This window comes from Homalodisca vitripennis, chromosome 3, assembly GCF_021130785.1.
Source record: "Homalodisca vitripennis isolate AUS2020 chromosome 3, UT_GWSS_2.1, whole genome shotgun sequence".
NCBI lineage: Eukaryota > Metazoa > Arthropoda > Insecta > Hemiptera > Cicadellidae > Homalodisca > Homalodisca vitripennis.
This window is the reverse complement of record NC_060209.1, coordinates 24,660,610-24,680,814: the sequence shown is the minus strand read 5'-3', so window position 1 is coordinate 24,680,814 and position 20,205 is coordinate 24,660,610. Positions and strand designations below refer to the sequence as shown.

At 33.7% G+C, this 20,205-nt stretch overlaps 1 protein-coding gene across 1 annotated transcript; it reads left to right on the top strand.

Annotated features, from left to right (window-relative positions):
• Positions 1 to 18,364: 18,364 nt before the first annotated feature.
• On the top strand, positions 18,365 to 18,919 carry LOC124358119. The gene has a single exon (XM_046810414.1). The coding sequence runs from the start codon at positions 18,365 to 18,367 to the stop codon at positions 18,917 to 18,919; it is 555 nt and encodes a 184-aa protein (XP_046666370.1).
• Positions 18,920 to 20,205: the final 1,286 nt, after the last annotated feature.

Sequence of the window (20,205 nt, the reverse complement as noted above, 5' to 3'; positions counted from 1 at the left end):
TTAGCATAAAACATTCGGTTTAGTATCCATCCTGAACAACGTAAATCGATAAAAATTTATTCCTACAACAAAAATTTATTGACTTTTATAGGTCTCTTTTTACGTCTTGTTTATTATCCTATTATTTCGGTGTAGAGTAAAATAGAAAACTGTTTTGTTTTTTATATATGTTGTTTAATTTCAATAGAAAGAAACATTTTGAGGTATAATTGGGTTAAAATATAATTCGAATTTTCTAAAATGTATAGGTATTATTGCACATAAACCTTTTGATTAGTAGTGCGTTAGAGAAGCTTTAGGGACACTGGAAAAATTTATTTCCTGTCTCTCTGTCCAGACGAATTGTTGAAAATGGCACTATAGACTTGGAGTTTTACGTAAAGCTTCATTTCTATAAAGAAAACTTCAAGTTTGATGATGATACATATCACTTCTTGTGATTTAGTTAGGTGTTAGTTAAAATATTTACATTGATCTTATAGGTAACGTAATTGGAAACTAATGGCGTACAGTTATATTAGATTTGAACATTTGAAATAATATCGTATGGAAGCTAACTGTCCCAAACATACCTGGCTAAATATTTCATCTGTAGACGTTAAATGTTGTACCAAAATTCACTTCTACACAGACAAAAATTTGTTCCATGATGGATTAGGCTGAAGGTAACTGAAAACTATTACTTTAGATTAGCACAATTTCTCTTTTGTCTGGACGGGGATGTAGGCTACTCATTCATTTTGTATCTCACCTTTGTCTGCCAGTATGTACGTAGGACATCTCAAGAACAAAACGAGCTTTAGACATGAAGTTTTGCAAACAACCTCAGAAAAGCCAGTTACACGACACGTGGTGTGGCTTACTCGTGCCTAGTATATTACCATTGCTGAACATACATGTCCCTCATTATGTGTCCGAGTAAAAACCTCCTTTAGAAATTTATTTAGTTAAGTTTAGTAATAATGATAGTTAACAATCATTTATAAAAACCACCTTCTTTGGCTGGATTTTTGAAACAAATTATGTTTTATTAAAGTAAAAATATATATACTAATATTTTATAAATCATTAAAAATGGTAAAATTTAAATAATTACAGCATACTCAAATATTGAAATGCAAGGAAATTTTAGTTAGGATACAAAATATTTCAAGAGAAATCAGATATTTTCAGTAATTTATAAAGTGTATGGCGAAAAGCGAGGTGTGTTTTTATACAGTTTTCTTTTCGTGTCTCTGGTTACAAATGATGCTAAGGGATAAGTGGATTTAAAAGCGTCACATAAAAGCTTCCCTGCCATCGCTCAGCCTTCTCGTCCGACTTGACAACAGAAGTTAAACCGTTTTTGTGCTAGCAAGCTGCTTTTCCATATGGAGTATTTTTTGTATCGCCAAAAAGATTTTCGTTAATATTTTTTTAATGTTTTGTAAATAGTACTGTGGAAGAAGGAAAATGGTGATCTTCAACAGATTAGTAAATTTAAAAATATCTCTTTAAAATTAACAAGTTTTCGATTTTTATTTCATACTGAATAATTTATGCATTTCTAAAGTGTACCTTCTGTATATATTGTTGCTGTTTTTGTTCTTGCAACTGTTTATGCATAAGGATGCAAAACAGCTTAGTAGCGAACATGATCCATATAATAGATGGCAACATAAACTACAATAGTAGTTCATTAATTACCTCATTTGCAATTAAATAACTGAGGAAACATAAAATTTTAATTTTATTTTATTGCTTTTGATTTCTTCTTATTATCATGTACTAATGATTAGTTAAAATGCTAATAACTTAACACCGTTTATTTGGAGTTTCCTTGTTAGTATCACTCAATTCAGTTATCTAAAAATTAATGGCTGCTTGTAATAAGCTATTCATTGTGCCTCAAATCCAAATATTTATTCAATTTCCGATACTTTACAAAGGGTATTTTGGGTATTATAGTCAATTCTACCTTGACGTAAAAAATAAAAAGCGTAACAGAGCAAAGCTGAAGATTAATTTTTTTAAATGAAGGTATTAAATAATGTAATACATATAACCACAGATGTTAATACTCCATACAGGATCATTTGGTAATGGAAACTAGTTCTTTATTAAAACGTCTTAACGAAAATGCTTATATAAGTACTTTATTAAAACATATTCATAAATTTATAGTTTGCAAAGTTCTAAAACTGGTGTAAAACGTTCTAACTAAGAACTAATCAACCTTAAAACCTTAGTAGTAATAATGCGTTCAATGACTAGAAATGAAAATTAGATCATTATTGTTAATAACAAACTTAGATGAAACATACATTTTATATATTTAATATAGTAACCATTGTATAGTAACCATTGTTTTACAAAATTATATAGTATATCTTTATTCTTTATCTAACATATATATTCCTATATTCTAAAGGTATTTAGAACTGGTCCTTTGTTTTGGTATTGCTGTTACAATAATTTTTTGGTAGTTTTTTAAATGTATTCAATAAAATATGTATTATTTAAATGTTGGTTGACTGGCGATCTAATCTAAGTCGCTGCTTCTGAAATCTTTTTATCTCAAATCTTTTTTACCAAATATTTAGTCAAAAAGTTAAATGAATATCAAAGCAAAATGATTAATGCTCAGCGTAAAATATGTCTAATATCAAAAACACATACAAACTACACACATAACAAAACACTAACAAACACATAAAACTAACATTGATTAAACGTTTCTTTAAGAATTCATGCCACTGATGATGAAAACTTCCAGTCCACGTAGCTCCTAAACCATTAGAGATATTGAAAAACTCTCAATTGCAAAAATGTTATATTTTTTAGAATTGAATCTAAAAGCAACATAAAATACAGGGTGTTCCATAAAAGATTTTAGGGTATATATATATATATATATATATTATAATATATATATATATATATATATACTAGCTGTTTCCCGCGGCCTTCGCACGCTTTTCGTAAGTTTTGCCCGCGTATGAGCATTTCTGGTTGAAGTAAATTATAATTTTGAACCCCGATGTAGATTTTACCTTGATTAGTCACGATCAAGAATATATGTCATAAAATGTATTGTACAGGCATAAATGTGTATTTTTATTACAAAGTGGTGTTACACTAACTCAACCTTTAAGTGTCAGAACTCCTCAAAAATTTTAGTTTTAGACAAATTATACATCATAAACTTAGCGCCTTCAAATTGTGTTTCACTGTTTAATGTATATCGTAATCTATCTCGTATATTCCAGGTTTGATAATGTACTGCAGGTCGACGCTTTGAATAACTTTTCTTCCTATTTTATTTCGTTTGTATTCACGACATAAGCGAATAATTCAGATAATAACTATTCCTATGTCTTCTAAAGTTAGACTAAAATACGGATACATGTGGAAATTTGATTGAAATTGGTTCAGTCGTTGTTTGGAGTTTTTTGGGCAAACATGAAATCGGTGACAAGATTTTTATATATAGTAAGTTATATAGTTATATATATATATATAAATATAAGAAAATGGGATTATTATATATATATAGGAACATATATATATATATAATATTTATATATATATATATATATATATATAATATTTGTTCATATATAAATATAAGGAAAATGGGATTATATGATACGGTATAAAACAAATTCATCATCATAAATAATTATCAATCGTCAATGTCTAGACTGCTCATGTATATCAATAAATCTGTAGTTACATGTAAACCATATATGTCTGGGACTTGAATACATTGTAAAAATTACAATATATAGGCTTAACACTACCTATGGGGAGGAAGGGTTAGATTCAGATTCCTGCTTCCTATAAGCCAATGAAGGGTGTAAAAGAGAAAACTACAAATTTACTTTTTAAAAATGAGAAAAGTTGGCGGACTTGGGGCCCAAGTCATTTATTACTGTCACAGACTGCCGGGAATCTGAAGCCACGTCTGTCTGGGTGGGATCCAGCAAGTACAGTAACTTGGCAAATATTATGTAGTACTCCGTTATTATTTCTATACTCAATACACAGCTGTGGAGGGAAAGAATCTCTATTGCGAGTTTTGGAGTTTAGCTTCGGTGTTCTGTTTTCGCTTAAGAGCAACGTCTGAGATCTGATACTGTTCACAGACTTGCAACACAGGCGCTACATTAAGCGGTATGGTGAAAATAGATCTAAAATCAACATTTGGGCAATACAACATGATTTCATTGGTTGAAAGAGAATATTAACAAATTAACCGTTATAAAAAACGCAAAGTGACCACCAGAGCTAAGAATTACGGGTAGTGCCAATAGTGCAACTATTATGGATATGGTAAATAGAGGGCCATTGGCACCACTACCGTCACAGCATTACCAATTGGCTCTGAATGTTCTTATGGAACAGAATTTCACAGTCGACAGGCAAAAACTGTGAATAATGAGACCTAAGATTTAGATAGACAATATTCACTGGTACTTTGTTTACCATAATTCTGAGATCAATTTTAAAATGGTTTTCAAATAAAAATATTTATGATATGAAATAGAAACGTACAACAGAGTGAGAATTATTAATCTGGAAAATCCTTTAATTTAATGATAAGAATAAAACTGTTCGAAGTACGAAAACGTTTACGTGATGCATCTTCGTTCTGATATTAAACCCAAATCTAAAGTAAATGCACGCTGAGCTCGGTAGGAAGTATTAAAAAAAAAGTGAAAGAAAATTTGTACTTACAATAATAAATGAATTAAAATGCGAAAGTGATGTTTAAAATAAAAAATAACGACAACAATTTTATTACAAGCTATATGGTTACACAAGAAAAAAGCGGTTGGTTTGGTTTTGAGATTTGACCAAAATGAATAAGAAGACGACCGGGCGCCTGAGAGTGTTAAATGTGAGTGAGAGAGATTGTCACAAGAACTCAAGACTGATGGTGTGTTACCTTGACTGGAGAGTGGTGTGACAACTTGAGGGCTTGGTTGACCGCTTAATTATTCTTGTGGATTAATTTATTACTGGTAACCAACATTTAAAACTTAATCGTAACTGCTTCACTCATTCTTGGACCAAAGTTTCGTGCTTCTAGTGAATTAAGTCATCACATCTCTATATATCTCATTTTGTTTATATATAAATAATAAATTAATATTTCATAAGCATTAAATACATTAAATACGTGTTTATTGAATTAAAAGTTGCTAATAAAACCTCGTAATTGCGTTGGTTGTGTTAATACTGCTAATAATAAATGAAATATAATTCGATAAATTTGCAACCCGAAACACAGGTCAGTTAATTATCAAAAAGTAACATGTAAGCTACAATGAATACTTTTTAAATGGTTGTGAGAGTTGTGTTTACCAGACTAAGGGGACAGTATTGAGAATGTTTTTTGATATATGGTTTTTTAAGTTTAGTAAGCGAGGTTTGGAGAAAATAATGTTTACGGTCTTTTTTACCTAAATAATAAAACGATGTTATTATTATTGTTCAAAGTCACCAATGCTTCATGGTCGTTAGTAAAATATAACAGTCTCAAGCAGTTGTTATCATATAATGTTACACGTTGTCTCTGCTAATTTCCATGTTTTTGTTTAAATAGCTCTAATGATTCCTAAGTAAACAGTTGGGTTATTTTCATTCAGCTGTTGTGTTGGATTTTCTGTATAGAGGCAAGTTTTGAATTGATTTTAGATATTGGTGAATCACTGGTGTATCATAATGATACCCTCAGTATTTTGCTAAAAAAAAACATAATTAAATCATCCATTAATTAATTTTACTTAAGAAAGATCGATTTTTTAAGTACAGGTATTAATCTTAGAGACAATAGCGAGGACATTACAGCGATTAGCAATTACTGTAAAAGCCTACTTCAGTCTAAGAGTGTTCTACTTCATTTTGAAGCTTTTAATTCACCTCGCGAAGAAGTGGTATGGTGAAAAATTCTTAATATACCTCTTGCTTACTCTTCAAAATGACATATATTGATTAGTAATACATCTCTTCCCGTTACATCTCGTCATTCGGTATTGAGATCATGGTGTATACAAAACCTACGTGAGCATGTTCATAAAGCTTTGCAAAATAACATGCACATTCAAAACCGTTTACTAATAATATTTTCGAATTAGTTTAATTCACTTAAAAGGCAAATGGAGTGGATACATTGCGTAACCTATGGCTTCGTCACCATACTTTGCACCCTTTGTTATAATGCCACTTTTGAATGGCAGGAAATATTTGTAAATCTCCATAGTTGCTTCCCAGTTCTGATCATTCTATTTTCTTGGCTCATTATCTAAGGGAATATTATATCTATATTTATTTTACTTTATCTTGAATCGCATTCTCCCATCTGGGGGGTGGGGGGGGGGGGGGGTGGGGGGGGGGGGGGGTGGGGGGGGGGGGGGGTGGGGGGGGGGGGGGGTGGGGGGGGGGGGGGGTGGGGGGGGGGGGGGGGGTAATTGTTATCGGGGGTTAATGAAACACCACCAGGCCCCCTTTCGGGTGTTGGCCAGATTCGGGGATAAGCGGAATTCGGAATTATCTTGGACCTGATGTTATTTAATTTTTCAGTTTTAATCAAAATTTTGACTTTAATGGCGTTTTACGGGTTAAACCGTTAGAGATACGAGAAAAAAGTAACTGGACATTTCCTGTCGGAAATTTAATTTTATCTTTCGATTGTTCCCTCAGATTTTAGCTGCGAAACTTTGGTTTAGCCAGGAATGAGCTCGGAAGGAAAAGTTTGCACAGGTCAGCTATCGTGAATTGTTTATTATAAACGTAATAAAAACAGACCTTAAAAGGCAGTATTTTAAGTTGAACAGTTGGTTTTAATATCATCAGGAGATTATCTTGTCAAGCCAGGAAATTCCCTGGGGGGGTTAATGTTACCGGGGGGTTAACACATTCAGGGGGTTTAATTTACTCAGGAGGTTATCTGGTCATACCAGGAAATCCTCGGAGGGGGGTTAATGTTACCGGGGGCTAATGACACACCTGTCCCTATTTTAGACGGTGTTGTGTCTGTGAACAAAATAAAAATTTATTCTGTCCCTATATGCTATTGACGCATAGCTAACGCTCAGCCAACTTATTATGTGGGGTTGTATTCACTCGTTAACCTAGCAAAGCCTAAATCCTGATTGAATTACACAAATATTAGTCACATATAGGCCTAATATATATTTAAAACTCCAAAAAATTTCCAATTCACGACAAATATTTTGCTATTTATCGCGTTTTTCAGGCTTATTAAAGTACATACAGCAAAAGGTTACTGGACTTTTTTTGTAGAACACGTCGTTTACTAAAACTTATTAAGTCGCATTTTTTGAGCTACGACCAACCGTTTAGCCGCTATCAAGCCCGGAATGTAAAATTTGTAGGCGAAAAATTTCAAAATATTTTCACTTAATCGCGTTTTGCGGTCAAACTAATGGAGATATAGTAAAAAGTCACTCAACCCTTTTTGTAGATCATATTATTTCCTAAATCTAACCTTTGTTTTTATTTTGACTTCCGACCAATGGTTTTTGCCGCTATCGACACCAAAAACAAAATGTTCACGTAAATATTACAAATAAATTGCACATAAACCACGTTTTTCGGCCAAACCAATGCAGATAGGGCAAAAAAGTCACTGGACCTTTTCTGTAGATCACACGTAATTTGCTAATTTGATGGGTCAATCAGATTTGAGCTACGACCAACGGCTCGGCCGCTATCGGGCTCGAAACTTTATTTTAAGCGAAAAAATCTCTGGAATGTCAAATGTTCGAGCGTTTTGTCGCTTAACCATGCAAGATAGAGCAAAAAGTCACTGGACCTTTTTTGTAGTTCATTTCATTCCTGATTATGAATTTTTCGTCAGATCCGAGCTAGCTCCAACGGTTCGCCCGCTATCGGGCTTACAAGAAATGCCTGCAAGGGGTGAAGAATGCGCGATTTTTCGGGAATTTTTTTGAGGGGTTTAAAAGTAAAAAAGTCCGGTTTTCAGACTTTTCCTCCGGGTCATATTTCACGGAAAGGTACCTGCATGCCAAATTTCAAGTTTCCAGCACTTCTAGAACTATGTTAGAATTTGTATATATCTGTCAGTCAGTGAGTGAGTCAGTCAGTCAGTTACACATGCGGCTGTATATATTATAGGACTCGCTCGCCTTTGGCTCGCTGGGGGCTACGCCCCCAGGCCCCCATAATGATCTTGATTTTTTAAGTATAAGCATAATAAAAACCGACCTTAAGGCAGTATTATAGGTTAAACAGTTGGTTTAATAACATCAGGAGATTATTTAGTCATGCCAGAAAATTGCCGGGGGTTAATATTACCGGGGGTTAAGAAATCAGGGGGTTTAAGTTACTCAAGAGATTATCTGGTCATAGCAGAAAATTCCGCGGGAGTTAATGTTACCGTGGTTTAGGACATAGGGGGGTTTAATTTACTGATTAGTTTATCTATTCATACCAGGAAATTCTCTGGGAGGGGGTTAATGTTACCGTAGGTTAAGACATCTCAGGGGGTTTCATTTACTCAGGATTTTATCTAGTAATGAATGGAAAAATTCCCTGGGAGGGGGTTTAATGTTACCGGGGGGTTAAGACATCAGGAGGTTTAGTTTACTCTGGAGGTTATCTGGTCATACTAGAAAAATTCCGGGGGGGGGCTGATGTTACCGGGGGTTAATGACACATGGGCCTATTTTAGAAGGTGTTGTGTCTGTAAAACATAATAAAAATTTACTTTGTCCCTATCTACTATTGACGCTTAGCTAACGTTCAGCCAATATCTAATGTGGGGTGTAATCACTCGTTAACTGGATTAGCGGTATTCGGGGAAAGTTTATGTCTGAGCATCAGATTAGGGATCTTGGGGTTAAAAGAAGACCCATTTTATCGAATTTTCCAGATTTAACCAAAGTTTTGAATTTAAGGGCATTTTGCGGCCAAACCGTTAGAGATACGAGAAAAAGTGACTGGACCTTTCTTGTCGAAAATTTAATTTTTTCTTTCGATTATGCCATCATATTTAAGCTACGACCTATAATTTAGGCAGTACAGAGCTTAGGACAAAAGGCTGCACTGGGCAGTTTAAAAATATCACGTAAAACTTAAAAAATCAATACTTTAAAACGCGTTATGCAGCCAAACCGTTGAGGATAGGGCAAAATGTTACTGAACATTTTTTTGTAGATTCACATTATTTGCTAAATCCTGTTGAAAATTTGTTTTGAGCAACGAGCAACCGTTTAGCCGCTATCAAGCCCTGAATGTAAATTTGTAGGTGAAAATTTCCAAATCTTTTCACTTAATCGCATTTTGCGGGCCAAACTAATGGAGATAGAGTAAAAAGTCACTTGACCTTTTATGTAGATCACTTCATTTCCTATATCTAACCTGTGTTTTATTTTGCCCTCCGACCAATGGTTTCGCCGCTATCGACCTCAAAAACAAACTTTTCACGTAAATATTACAAAAGAATTGCACATAAATCACGTTTTTCGGCCAAACCAATGGAGATAGGGCAAAAAGTCACTGGACCTTTTCTGTAGATCGCGCAATTTGCTAATTTGATGGGTCAATCAGATTTGAGCTACGACCAACGGTTCGGCCGCTATCGGGCTCGAAACATTATTTTTATCGAAAAAATCTCTGGAATGTCAAATGTTCGAGCGTTTTGTCGCATAAACCACGGAAGATAGAGCAAAAAAGTCACTGGACCTTTTTTGTAGTTCACTCCATTCCTGACTATGAATTTTTCGTCAGATCCGAGCTAGCTCTAAACGGTTCGCCCGCTATCGGGCTTACAAAAAAGGCCTGCAAGGGTGAAAAATGCATGAATTTTCTCGAATTTTTTTGAGGGGTTTAAAAGTAAAAAAGTCCGGTTTTCAGACTTTTCCTCCGGGTCATATTGTGAAAGGTACCTGCGTGCCAAATTTCAAGTTTCCAGCACTTCTAGAACTATGTTAGAATTTGTATCTATATATCAGTGAGTGAGTCAGTTTCACATGCGGCTGTATATATATTAGATAGAGATATGACAAAAAGTGACTGCACATTTCTTGTCGAAAATTTAATTTTGTCTTTCGATTATGCCATCATATTTAAGCTACGACCTATAATTTAGGCAGTACAGAGCTTAGGACAAAAGGCTGCACTGGGCAGTTTAAAAATATCACGTAAAACTTAAAAAAATCAATACTTTAAAACGCGTTATGCAGCCAAACCGTTGAGGATAGGGCAAAATGTTACTGAACATTTTTTGTAGATCACATTATTTGCTAAATCCTGTTGAAAATTTGTTTGAGCAACGAGCAACCGTTTTAGCCGCTATCAAGCCCTGAATGTAAATTTGTAGGCGAAAATTTCCAAATCTTTTCACTTAATCGCATTTTGCGGCCAAACTAATGGAGATAGAGTAAAAAGTCACTTGACCTTTTATGTAGATCACTTCATTTCCTATATCTAACCTGTGTTTTATTTTGCCCTCCGACCAATGGTTTCGCCGCTATCGACCTCAAAAACAAACTTTTCACGTAAATATTACAAAAGAATTGCACATAATCACGTTTTTCGGCCAAACCAATGGAGATAGGGCAAAAAGTCACTGGACCTTTTCTGTAGATCGCGCAATTTGCTAATTTGATGGGTCAATCAGATTTGAGCTACGACCAACGGTTCGGCCGCTATCGGGCTCGAAACATTATTTTTATCGAAAAAATCTCTGGAATGTCAAATGTTCGAGCGTTTTGTCGCATAACCACGGAAGATAGAGCAAAAAGTCACTGGACCTTTTTTGTAGTTCACTCCATTCCTGACTATGAATTTTTCGTCAGATCCGAGCTAGCTCTAACGGTTCGCCCGCTATCGGGCTTACAAAAAAGGCCTGCAAGGGTGAAAAATGCATGAATTTTCTCGAATTTTTTTGAGGGGTTTAAAAGTAAAAAAGTCCGGTTTTCAGACTTTTCCTCCGGGTCATATTGTGAAAGGTACCTGCGTGCCAAATTTCAAGTTTCCAGCACTTCTAGAACTATGTTTAGAATTTGTATCTATATATCAGTGAGTGAGTCAGTTTCACATGCGGCTGTATATATATTAGATAAAGAATAAAAATGATAATATAAACCCAAACTCGTGAAAATAATACAGAATAATAGCACAGGTTTAGAATTGCGAACGTATTCGCCACTCCATGCTCTGCAGTTCACTCTCATATAAACATACTTATATTAATGAATGTGTTATCTAAGCGTTATTGTGTATAGTTATGAACGTGTTATATATAAAATACTTTACAGTTAGTTGTAAAGTGCTGCGTTTTGGCTTTTAATTTTTTTTTCTGTGTTCACTATCGCTTTTATCTTTTCTTATATTACAAAATTATGTCTCCATATAACGTATTTCCTTATATGGGTAATTTATGTTTTCTTGTTGAATGAATAATGATGCAAACATGTTGGATGATTAGACTTTTTCAAAAGTTCTTTTTTTAGCTCAAGGCGCCTACTTGAGATTTGCTTATTATTTCTGAACTATATAAAATCCATGTAATCTTTTTTAGTTTTCAATTTACTCAGGTAATGGAAAGTCACTGCTATATTAGTCGTGTTTCATTATATTCACCTACATAAATTTAAATCCTTTTGTAAATAAAAACAAATTATACACTTTGGTTAATGTTTTATTGCATATTGTTGAAAATAATAGATGTTTGGGAAAATGTAATCTGTAACTGAGCTTAAATATGGAAAATTGTACTAAATGGTGACTAGAAAATTTTGAAATACTGGACGTAAAGTATCTGATATAATATTTCATGTCGAGAAAAGTTTTCTACATAAATATCCATGAATTATCATAATTAAAAGACTATCAATTTTATGTTTTTTACTTCTAGATGTGCTTTAAGGCTTATAATTTAACTACCAATACGATAGGAGAATGTTAAGAATATGTATATGATGCGCTATGGAGGTATTATCTATTAACATTTATTTATTTGTAAACGTAAAAAAGATTGACAGCATAAAATTGCTTATACGTATTTAATTAATATTTTCAACACATGATTCTAATACAAAATTTAGTTAAAAAAAACTGGTAATAACAATACATAACTTCGTTTTTCCATCCCACTATAATATTAAGAATTTAAATCTCCTTCTCTGCATCAATATTTTCAGGGTAGAATCCTATTAGCACGTCAAGCGTAATTTATTAGGTTCTAATGATAATTTTGTTGTTACCCAAAGTAATTTGGATTAGAAGAGGCAATCCAATTGGAAATTCAATTTGCGCTACCTGCTGTTGCTGATTTAGCGAGGATTTGCCCGTTCATTTCTATGGAAATGTGTTGATATTACTACTGAATGGTCTTACTTTCTGGAAGTTAGAAAATGCTTATTAAAATTTGAGTTAAACTGCTATTAACTTATATTAACTATGAATGTTGTATAAATACATATCTGTAACATATATATATTTATACAACATAAACATAAATTATATAAAATAAGATTATTCTAGTATTAGTAGCTTAGTTTCCAAGATATACTTTTTTTGCAAACCTCACAACAGCTTCTTTAGAAGAATTAATGCTACAAAATAAAACAGAGTATTTTGCATTAGAAGTCATTATTGCAATTTCACTGACTATTATGACGTACCATTATAAATTAAGAATTTTACAAAATATACGAGATAAGTCATGAACAGCTCTTAGAATTTCTATTTAAACGAATTAAGGTCTATATTTGTGATGAGTGGAATAGTAATATAGATCCTGCTCAAGATTAACTGCAGTTACTGACTGACAAAACGTAACTACAATATTTTCATTTGGTTTATATATTTCAGAAATTTTTTTATAGCTGATTACAAAATATGTTTTGCTTTCCAATGAAAAGTATACATTTTACACCGATTTAACTTCAAAGTAAATCATATTTCATTGCGTGGGCTATTTAAAATAAATTAAATAACCAGTATCTGAACATTATATTATCTAATTTTAAAAATACATCTAAAAAAGACAAACAAGTATATTTTAAGATCAAGACAAAAACAAAGTTTTGTTAGTGTGACATGTAAAATATGTAGAATATGTACAAAGGATCACTGATCTTGTTGCAACTCGACTACACCTAAAAGTCGTACCCGAGTAGCTACTATAGATATTTCTATAAGTGTTGACTATAAAACCTGATATGTAGACCATTGAGTTTAATATACTCCATTATGTGTAATATGTCTTCAATATTCAGGAAACTTTGATAAAATAATAAGAAACTTGTTTGTGGTGTATTTTTGTCTGTAAATAGCGTGCAGCAAAAAGTTTTTCCACTTATTGAATGAATATCAGAGGATGAATATAATGAGCTATGTCTAGTTTTCTCTGTCATAATTACTACCCATCGCATCCATATTATTTATTACGCATTAAGACCTGAACTGAAGATGTACACCTCTTTTCATTTAAGCTCAATTATTTATGAAAATACCGTATCCGTACTATTAAATATCTTGAAAAAGCTTTCTCTACAATAGGACCATTAAGAATAATAGATTGAATTTAATTTTAAAACAGACTCTACATTGAGAATCGAGTCCTTAGTTATTTCACCGCTTGATATTGTTCTTATGGAACTGCCTGGATCTGGTTGACTAACTTAGTAGTGATAACTTCTATGCCAGTATACCGTAGCATAATTAAGTATATAATACGTTATTCAACATGAAATAAATTATTAAATTAGAATAACCCCCAGATTACTGTTACATAAGTCTCTAACTCGAATAACAACGGGACTGTGTAAATCAGCTTAGTAAACGTGAAAGCAGACAACTACTGGACGTAATAGGATAACAGAAATAGTGCGAGACTGTAATCTGTTCAGCGCCCAATCTGGATATGGTGGTCAAATTACAGTAATTAGCAGAATATCGTGGTACCAGCTGTGGTCGATAACTATGTACTAGTTAGACACGGGAGAAGCTAATTACTGAACTTACCAGGATAACAGAAATACTCAGTGCCAGACCGTAATCTGTTCAGCGCCCAATATGGATATGGTGGTCAAATTACAGTAATTAGCAGATATCGTGGTACCAGCCTTGGTCGATATCTATGTCCTAGTTAGACACGGGAGAAGCTAATTACTGGACTTACCAGAATAACAGAAATAGTGTGAGACCGTAATCTGTTCAGCGCCCAATATTGATATGGTGGTTCAATAACAGTAATTACCAGAGTATCACGGTACCAGCTGTGGTTGATATCAATGTACTAGTTAGATACGGGAGAAGCTAATTACTGGACTTACCAGGATAACAGAAATAGGTGTGAGACCGTAATTTGTTCAGCGCCCAATCTGGATATGGTGGTCTAATTACAGTAATTACCAGAATATCGCCGGGTACCAGGTGTGGTCGATAACTCTGTACTAGTTAGACACGGGAGAAGCTAATTACTGGACTTACTAGAATAACAGAAATAGTGTGAGACCGTAATCTGTTCAGCGCCCAATCTGGATATGGTGGTCTAATTACAGTAATTACAAGATATCGTGGTACCAGCTGTGGTCGATAACTATGTACTAGTTAGACATGGGAGCAGCTAACTACTGGACTTAACAGGATAACAGAAATAGTGTGAGACCGTAATCTGTTCAGCGTCCAATCTGAATATGTTGGTCTAATTACAGTAATTACCAGATATCGCAGGTACCAGCTGTGGTTGATAACTATGTACTAGTTAGACACGGAAGCAGAATGCTACTGGACGTAATAGGATAATATAAATTCGTGGTTCGAGAATTTAATCCGTTCAACCCCAATCCGGCTATTGTGGTTTAATAACAGTAATTACAAGAATATCACGGTACCAGCTGTGGTGGCCAATTCCGCGGATCTAGCGGATGAAATACTATCAATTTGGTTGAAAATTCCTTAACCTTAGTCGTAAGTTGTTAGTGAAAACCGTTCAGTAAAAAACATTTGTTTCCTGTTTACTATTCTTTAGAATGTATTGATATTCCTTATTTTTAGTTTGCTTTTCTAACTAGAACGATGTTTTGTAAACTGAAACTATTATAACTGTTATTTTGAAGTGATTATTTGTAGGAAGACATTTAACTGAATAGTTCAATATATAATACTTTATTCAATCTTAAGCATTAAAGAGAGTGTGTAATCTATTTTTACTGCAATAAAAGAGCTCCAGATCTCGGATTTGTACGTTCGCCAACGCTCAACCCATTTGTAGTCGACCTTCATTTTCAAACTGATTGGCCTAATTACGTATTTCAAATTAGAGAATTCCATTTATGAATTATAGTCATTGTTTACTGTTTTAAGAGTGAATTTAAGCTATAAAACCTCATTTCAAAAACTTAATTGTATATATTCATCCGATGAATGGCATAAAAACACAAGCTTATAAATGTGGTGAAGCAGAAAACCAAATTATGCCATTGTGACACACTGACGTCAGGATTGTAATTCACACTGGCTGACATACAGAAACACGTTGTTACTTGTCACACAAGCGAGATAACACTTGATGTATTGTGGCGGTATGAATTGTCAACACACTCTGATCCAATCACAGGCAACTTGGCGGTGATCAATGCAAACGTGGCTATAATTAATAGCAAACAAAGGTGGCGACAAGGATGTATAGAAGATTAACGACGATTATTTCCAGAGATATTTCTGAGTTACTTTATAGTAGCTTAGGGAGCTGCTTCAGCTCTCTGTTCTTCATATAAACTTTAATTAATCTGTTTCTAATGTATTAAAACTGCATTTCCACCAACAGAATTAGGTTTTTGGTTTTAAAAGAGTATTTTAATTGAAGATCTTATGCTTTAGCAACTGTATACAATTCACTGTTTACATGATCGGCTAGCACCATTTTTCATTTGTCTGCGGAGGATTCCCCCCATTTATAAACATGAAAACAAACTTTTGCCCATAGGATTTAATTTTAAGAATTAAAATGAGCTTTAAACTCCAAATTGTGCAAGTAACATCGGCGTAGCTTGTTACGCGATACGTGGTGTGGTGTACTCCAGCCTTAATTTACTTTATATTCAAGGATGGATTAATTTTTTGAAACAAATTTTTATTTTTTTGACCTGGAGATTTATACATTAATGTAAAATAAATTTATGCGTGCGTCGTTTATCGATGCGAAAATTGGAAGTTTTAAATACGTTACAATTATGAAGGGCATTATTAATAAATTACCGCCTCCGTAATTTCAGTAACAGTTGTCTAATATGTAGTAATGCAAATAAAAGAAAGCCTTGTCTTAGCTTTTAAATAATGTTCTGATTAAAACAAAAATTTAATCTCATAATAAATTCATATACAGCACAGTTTTATCGTTTAAAGTTGTGGAAGCTCTGGTTCTTCGGTCGTATGGACATGGGTTATTACCAAGGAAAGAATTATTAAAAATGGTCTCTGTGATGCTTTAAAAGACAATTGTTTATAGACGGTTGTGAATTTGTAAAGATGTTATGGCTATAACGGACTTTCAGTTAAATTCACTTAAGCGTGTTGGAAACTGTCTAAATGTGATATGAATATTGTAGGTTAATAGTGTAGGTTATTCAGTGTATTTAAACTGTAATAACTGTGTTTTAAATAGCGTCCCTCTTATGTTTGGCAGAAGAGATTATGATTTTGTCGTGAGTCCAAAATTATGCATTAAGATTTGTGTTTCACCTGGAAAGTTCCATCAAATTAATACTGATCGTAAAAGTACCAAAATACTTTCAGTAATGACTTATGTTCAACTCCTGAATGTGAAATTAGTGCATACAATTCTGGAAACATTTGTGACGCCTATAAGTTCAAAACTGGTTCAAGGAATCCGGACCCACACAAATATTATGTTTAAATTATTATTATTTAAATAATTTAGTATTACTGTAATGTACAGCTGAAATATGGTTCTCAACATTTAAACGAGTAAAGGAATTTTTAAGGAACAGAATGAGGATTAAGCGGTTGACTGCACTTGCTTTAGTTTGTGTTCACCATCGGAAAATATCAGTCGTCTTTAACCCTTAATTCTTTCCTGGGTCGTATTAAAAACAAATTAAAATTATGTTACTTGCGTGTGATTAGGCCAAAGTGCTTCAGTGTTTAAAAATGATCACAATAACAATCCACTTTATTAAATTTAAATACATTAATTCATTATTTTGACACAAGTCAATTGCCAAACATCATTAATCCGCAAATGCCTCAAATCCGCTCACAAATATAAACATTAGTTATTTATTTATTCTATTTACAAAGTAAATAAATTATTGTGATGTGATACTTGAATAAGCCTATCAGATAGCTATGCATTTATAATGTCTGCTGGTAGGTTCATAACGTAGGATTTCCTTTTTGTTTATCCACTATAATTTTATGCTGATAATTACTAGTTCACTCTAATTATTGTGTTTTTATTTTATTTTGTTATTGCCCTACATATATATGGTATGTAGAATGTTTATTTTTGGAATACATTTTTTCGTTATACAGAGTGAGTTTTATGTCCTGGCACACCTGGATATAATTTAAACGGCCCGAGATATCTATGTGAAACCTTGACCCTACCTATTATAACATATTTTTTTAATTTTTCAAGTTGTTGAAAATTTTGCCCCCCTTTTCTAAAGGGGGGGTAAAGGGGGGCAACTAAAAATTTTCAAATACAAAACCCCTATCATGTGACCCCTCATTTTAAATGGAATAAAAAAAGAAATCCAATAATGCAAACTAGAGGTCTCTACGTTTATTTTAACAGATTTTATGACAAATTTACAATAGTGATGAGTCAGCGCTCGGAGAGTCAACAACGTTATCAGTGCGTGCTCCCGCTATTGTATATCGCGTGGACGAGTTCGGCCTAATCAAGTTTTCAGCCAGCCTATTGAGCTAACGATATTCGTTATTTTAGTGTTAATTGATTTGTGTATATTATTTTTTAATTTGAAATGTCTAGTTGTGGTGTGTGTTTGAAGCCTATTGCAGGTAATAAGCCTAAAGTAACGTGCAGCGACTGCAAAACCGATTTTCATGCTGTGTGCTTGAAATTTAGTAAAGCGGATGTAGACTGCATTACCCAGGATGGTATGGTGTGGAGGTGTAAGAACTGTGCAGCTGAAAGACGGAAAAAGTATGCGGTTTGAGTCAGAGGCGGGCGAGGGCAGGTTATCTCTTGAAGACGTTATGAAGGTCGTCACAGAAAATAAGGGACAGTCAAAAACAGTATGAAAAAAGTTTTAATACTGCCATCGAAGCTGTGAATTTGCAACTTGCAGAAAATACAGATGCAGTGAAGGCTCAGAGCAACGAGTGTAGTAAAATGAGTAATCTCATAGAGGCCCTCACAACTGAAAATAGCCAATTAAAAAAAAAAGTAAAGGAGTTGGAAACTCGTCTTGAAGACATTGAGCAATACTCAAGAAGCAATTGCATTGAGATTCAAGGAATTCCTCTGGAGCCTGCAGAAAATGTGTTAAACATTGTTAAAGACGTCGGAAGGGCCTTGGACTTTGATATCTCTGACACTATGGTTGACGCCTGTCACAGGTTGGGTGTACAGAAAACTGGAGACAAGCCACCAGGGATAATAGTGAAATTTGTGCGTCGCATGGACAAAGAGAGTTTTATTCAGCGGAGGCGTGTGAAGACGACCCTGTCGACCCGTCACATTGGCAGGAAGGACGATTGCCCGATCTATGTCAATGAGTCGCTGTCACCAGCTCGGAGGAGGTTACATGCATTGGCGAGGAAGTTTCAGCGTGAGAAGAACTACAAATTCCTCTGGGTCCGAAACGGGAAAATCTTCATGAGAAAAGAAGATAAAGCGCCAGTCAAGGTCATCTCGAGTGAGGAGGACTTACAACGGTATCTGTAATTATGTACATAGTCTCATTTAGTATTAATTTTTACACAAGTGTAAACCTTTCCAGTATTGTGATTTGTATTCCAAGGGTTATTTTTATTGTGTTGCTACAAAAATAATATTATTTTATAATTTCTTTATGAACTAATTATAGAACTGTCAAGCGCTTTAATGCAATAACAACTTTAAGTTAGAATTATAAATATAAACAAAATGAATATTTTGAGTTTATGGAAAGGGCGCATCTGTTATTTTTGTATTATTATATTGAATTTTGATTTAATATTCTTTGATCTGGTCTTGAACCTTGATGGACTCTTGTATATATTACATTGTAGTATATTGTATTTTTGATGGATTTTTATTTGTTTAATGAAAATGAGTTTATAACAAAAACAATTTAATGACTAAAGAGTGGAAGAATTTAGAGGTATTACACCAAAATATTCGCAGTATGAGGAGTAATTTTGATAGCTTCTTGGCTGAAATGGATGGTAGAGGTTTGCATTCCGAAATAATAGTATTGTCAAAAATTTGGATTGACGAAAATGAAATAAATTTTTACAATATTCGTAATTACAAAAGTTACATAAAACCTAACGGAGATCATAGAGCTGGAGGTATTGCAATATTTATTAAGTCGGGTATTGAAGTCAATAGTTTTGATATTGTTAATATTATGTCAGCTGATATGCTAAAATTAGAATTTAAATTTAACTCTCAATATTTCTGTTTAATTGCAATTTATAGACTGCACAGTTTTAGTAAGGAATTATTTTTGAACGAAATTAACACATATTTTGTGGACAACCATAACTTCAATAATAAGAGCAATGTTTTTTTTATTGGTGACGTAAATCTTAATTTACTTATTAATGACAGAACTGTTGATAAATACAATACTTTTCTTTCTTCAAATGGATTCGAATGTTTAATAAAAGAACCAACTAGAATTACAGCTGAATCGATTTCCTGCATTGATCACGTTTTTACAAAGATAACAAACAAATATATGACGGAGGCGGAAGTGATGGTTGTTGACACAAACATAACGGACCACCGGATGATTGTCTTGAGTGTACGAGTGTGCGCTAACCGGACGGACAGACAGATAGACACGTCACCTGCGAGCTCTGGCCCTTCTTATCGTATTGATTACGTCAAACTGAAAACAACTCTAGATAGCGTAGATTGGAAAGATGTCTACAGTGACACAAACCCGTCCTCTGCATTTTATACATTTCACAGTAAGCTTCTGTCAGTCATTTCTGAACGTAAAGTTGAAAAACGCAATGCTA

Excerpts from the sequence above, each read along its gene's own strand:
- LOC124358119 (XM_046810414.1), top strand. The coding sequence starts at position 18,365 with ATGAGTAATCTCATAGAGGCCCTCACAACTGAAAATAGCCAATTAAAA.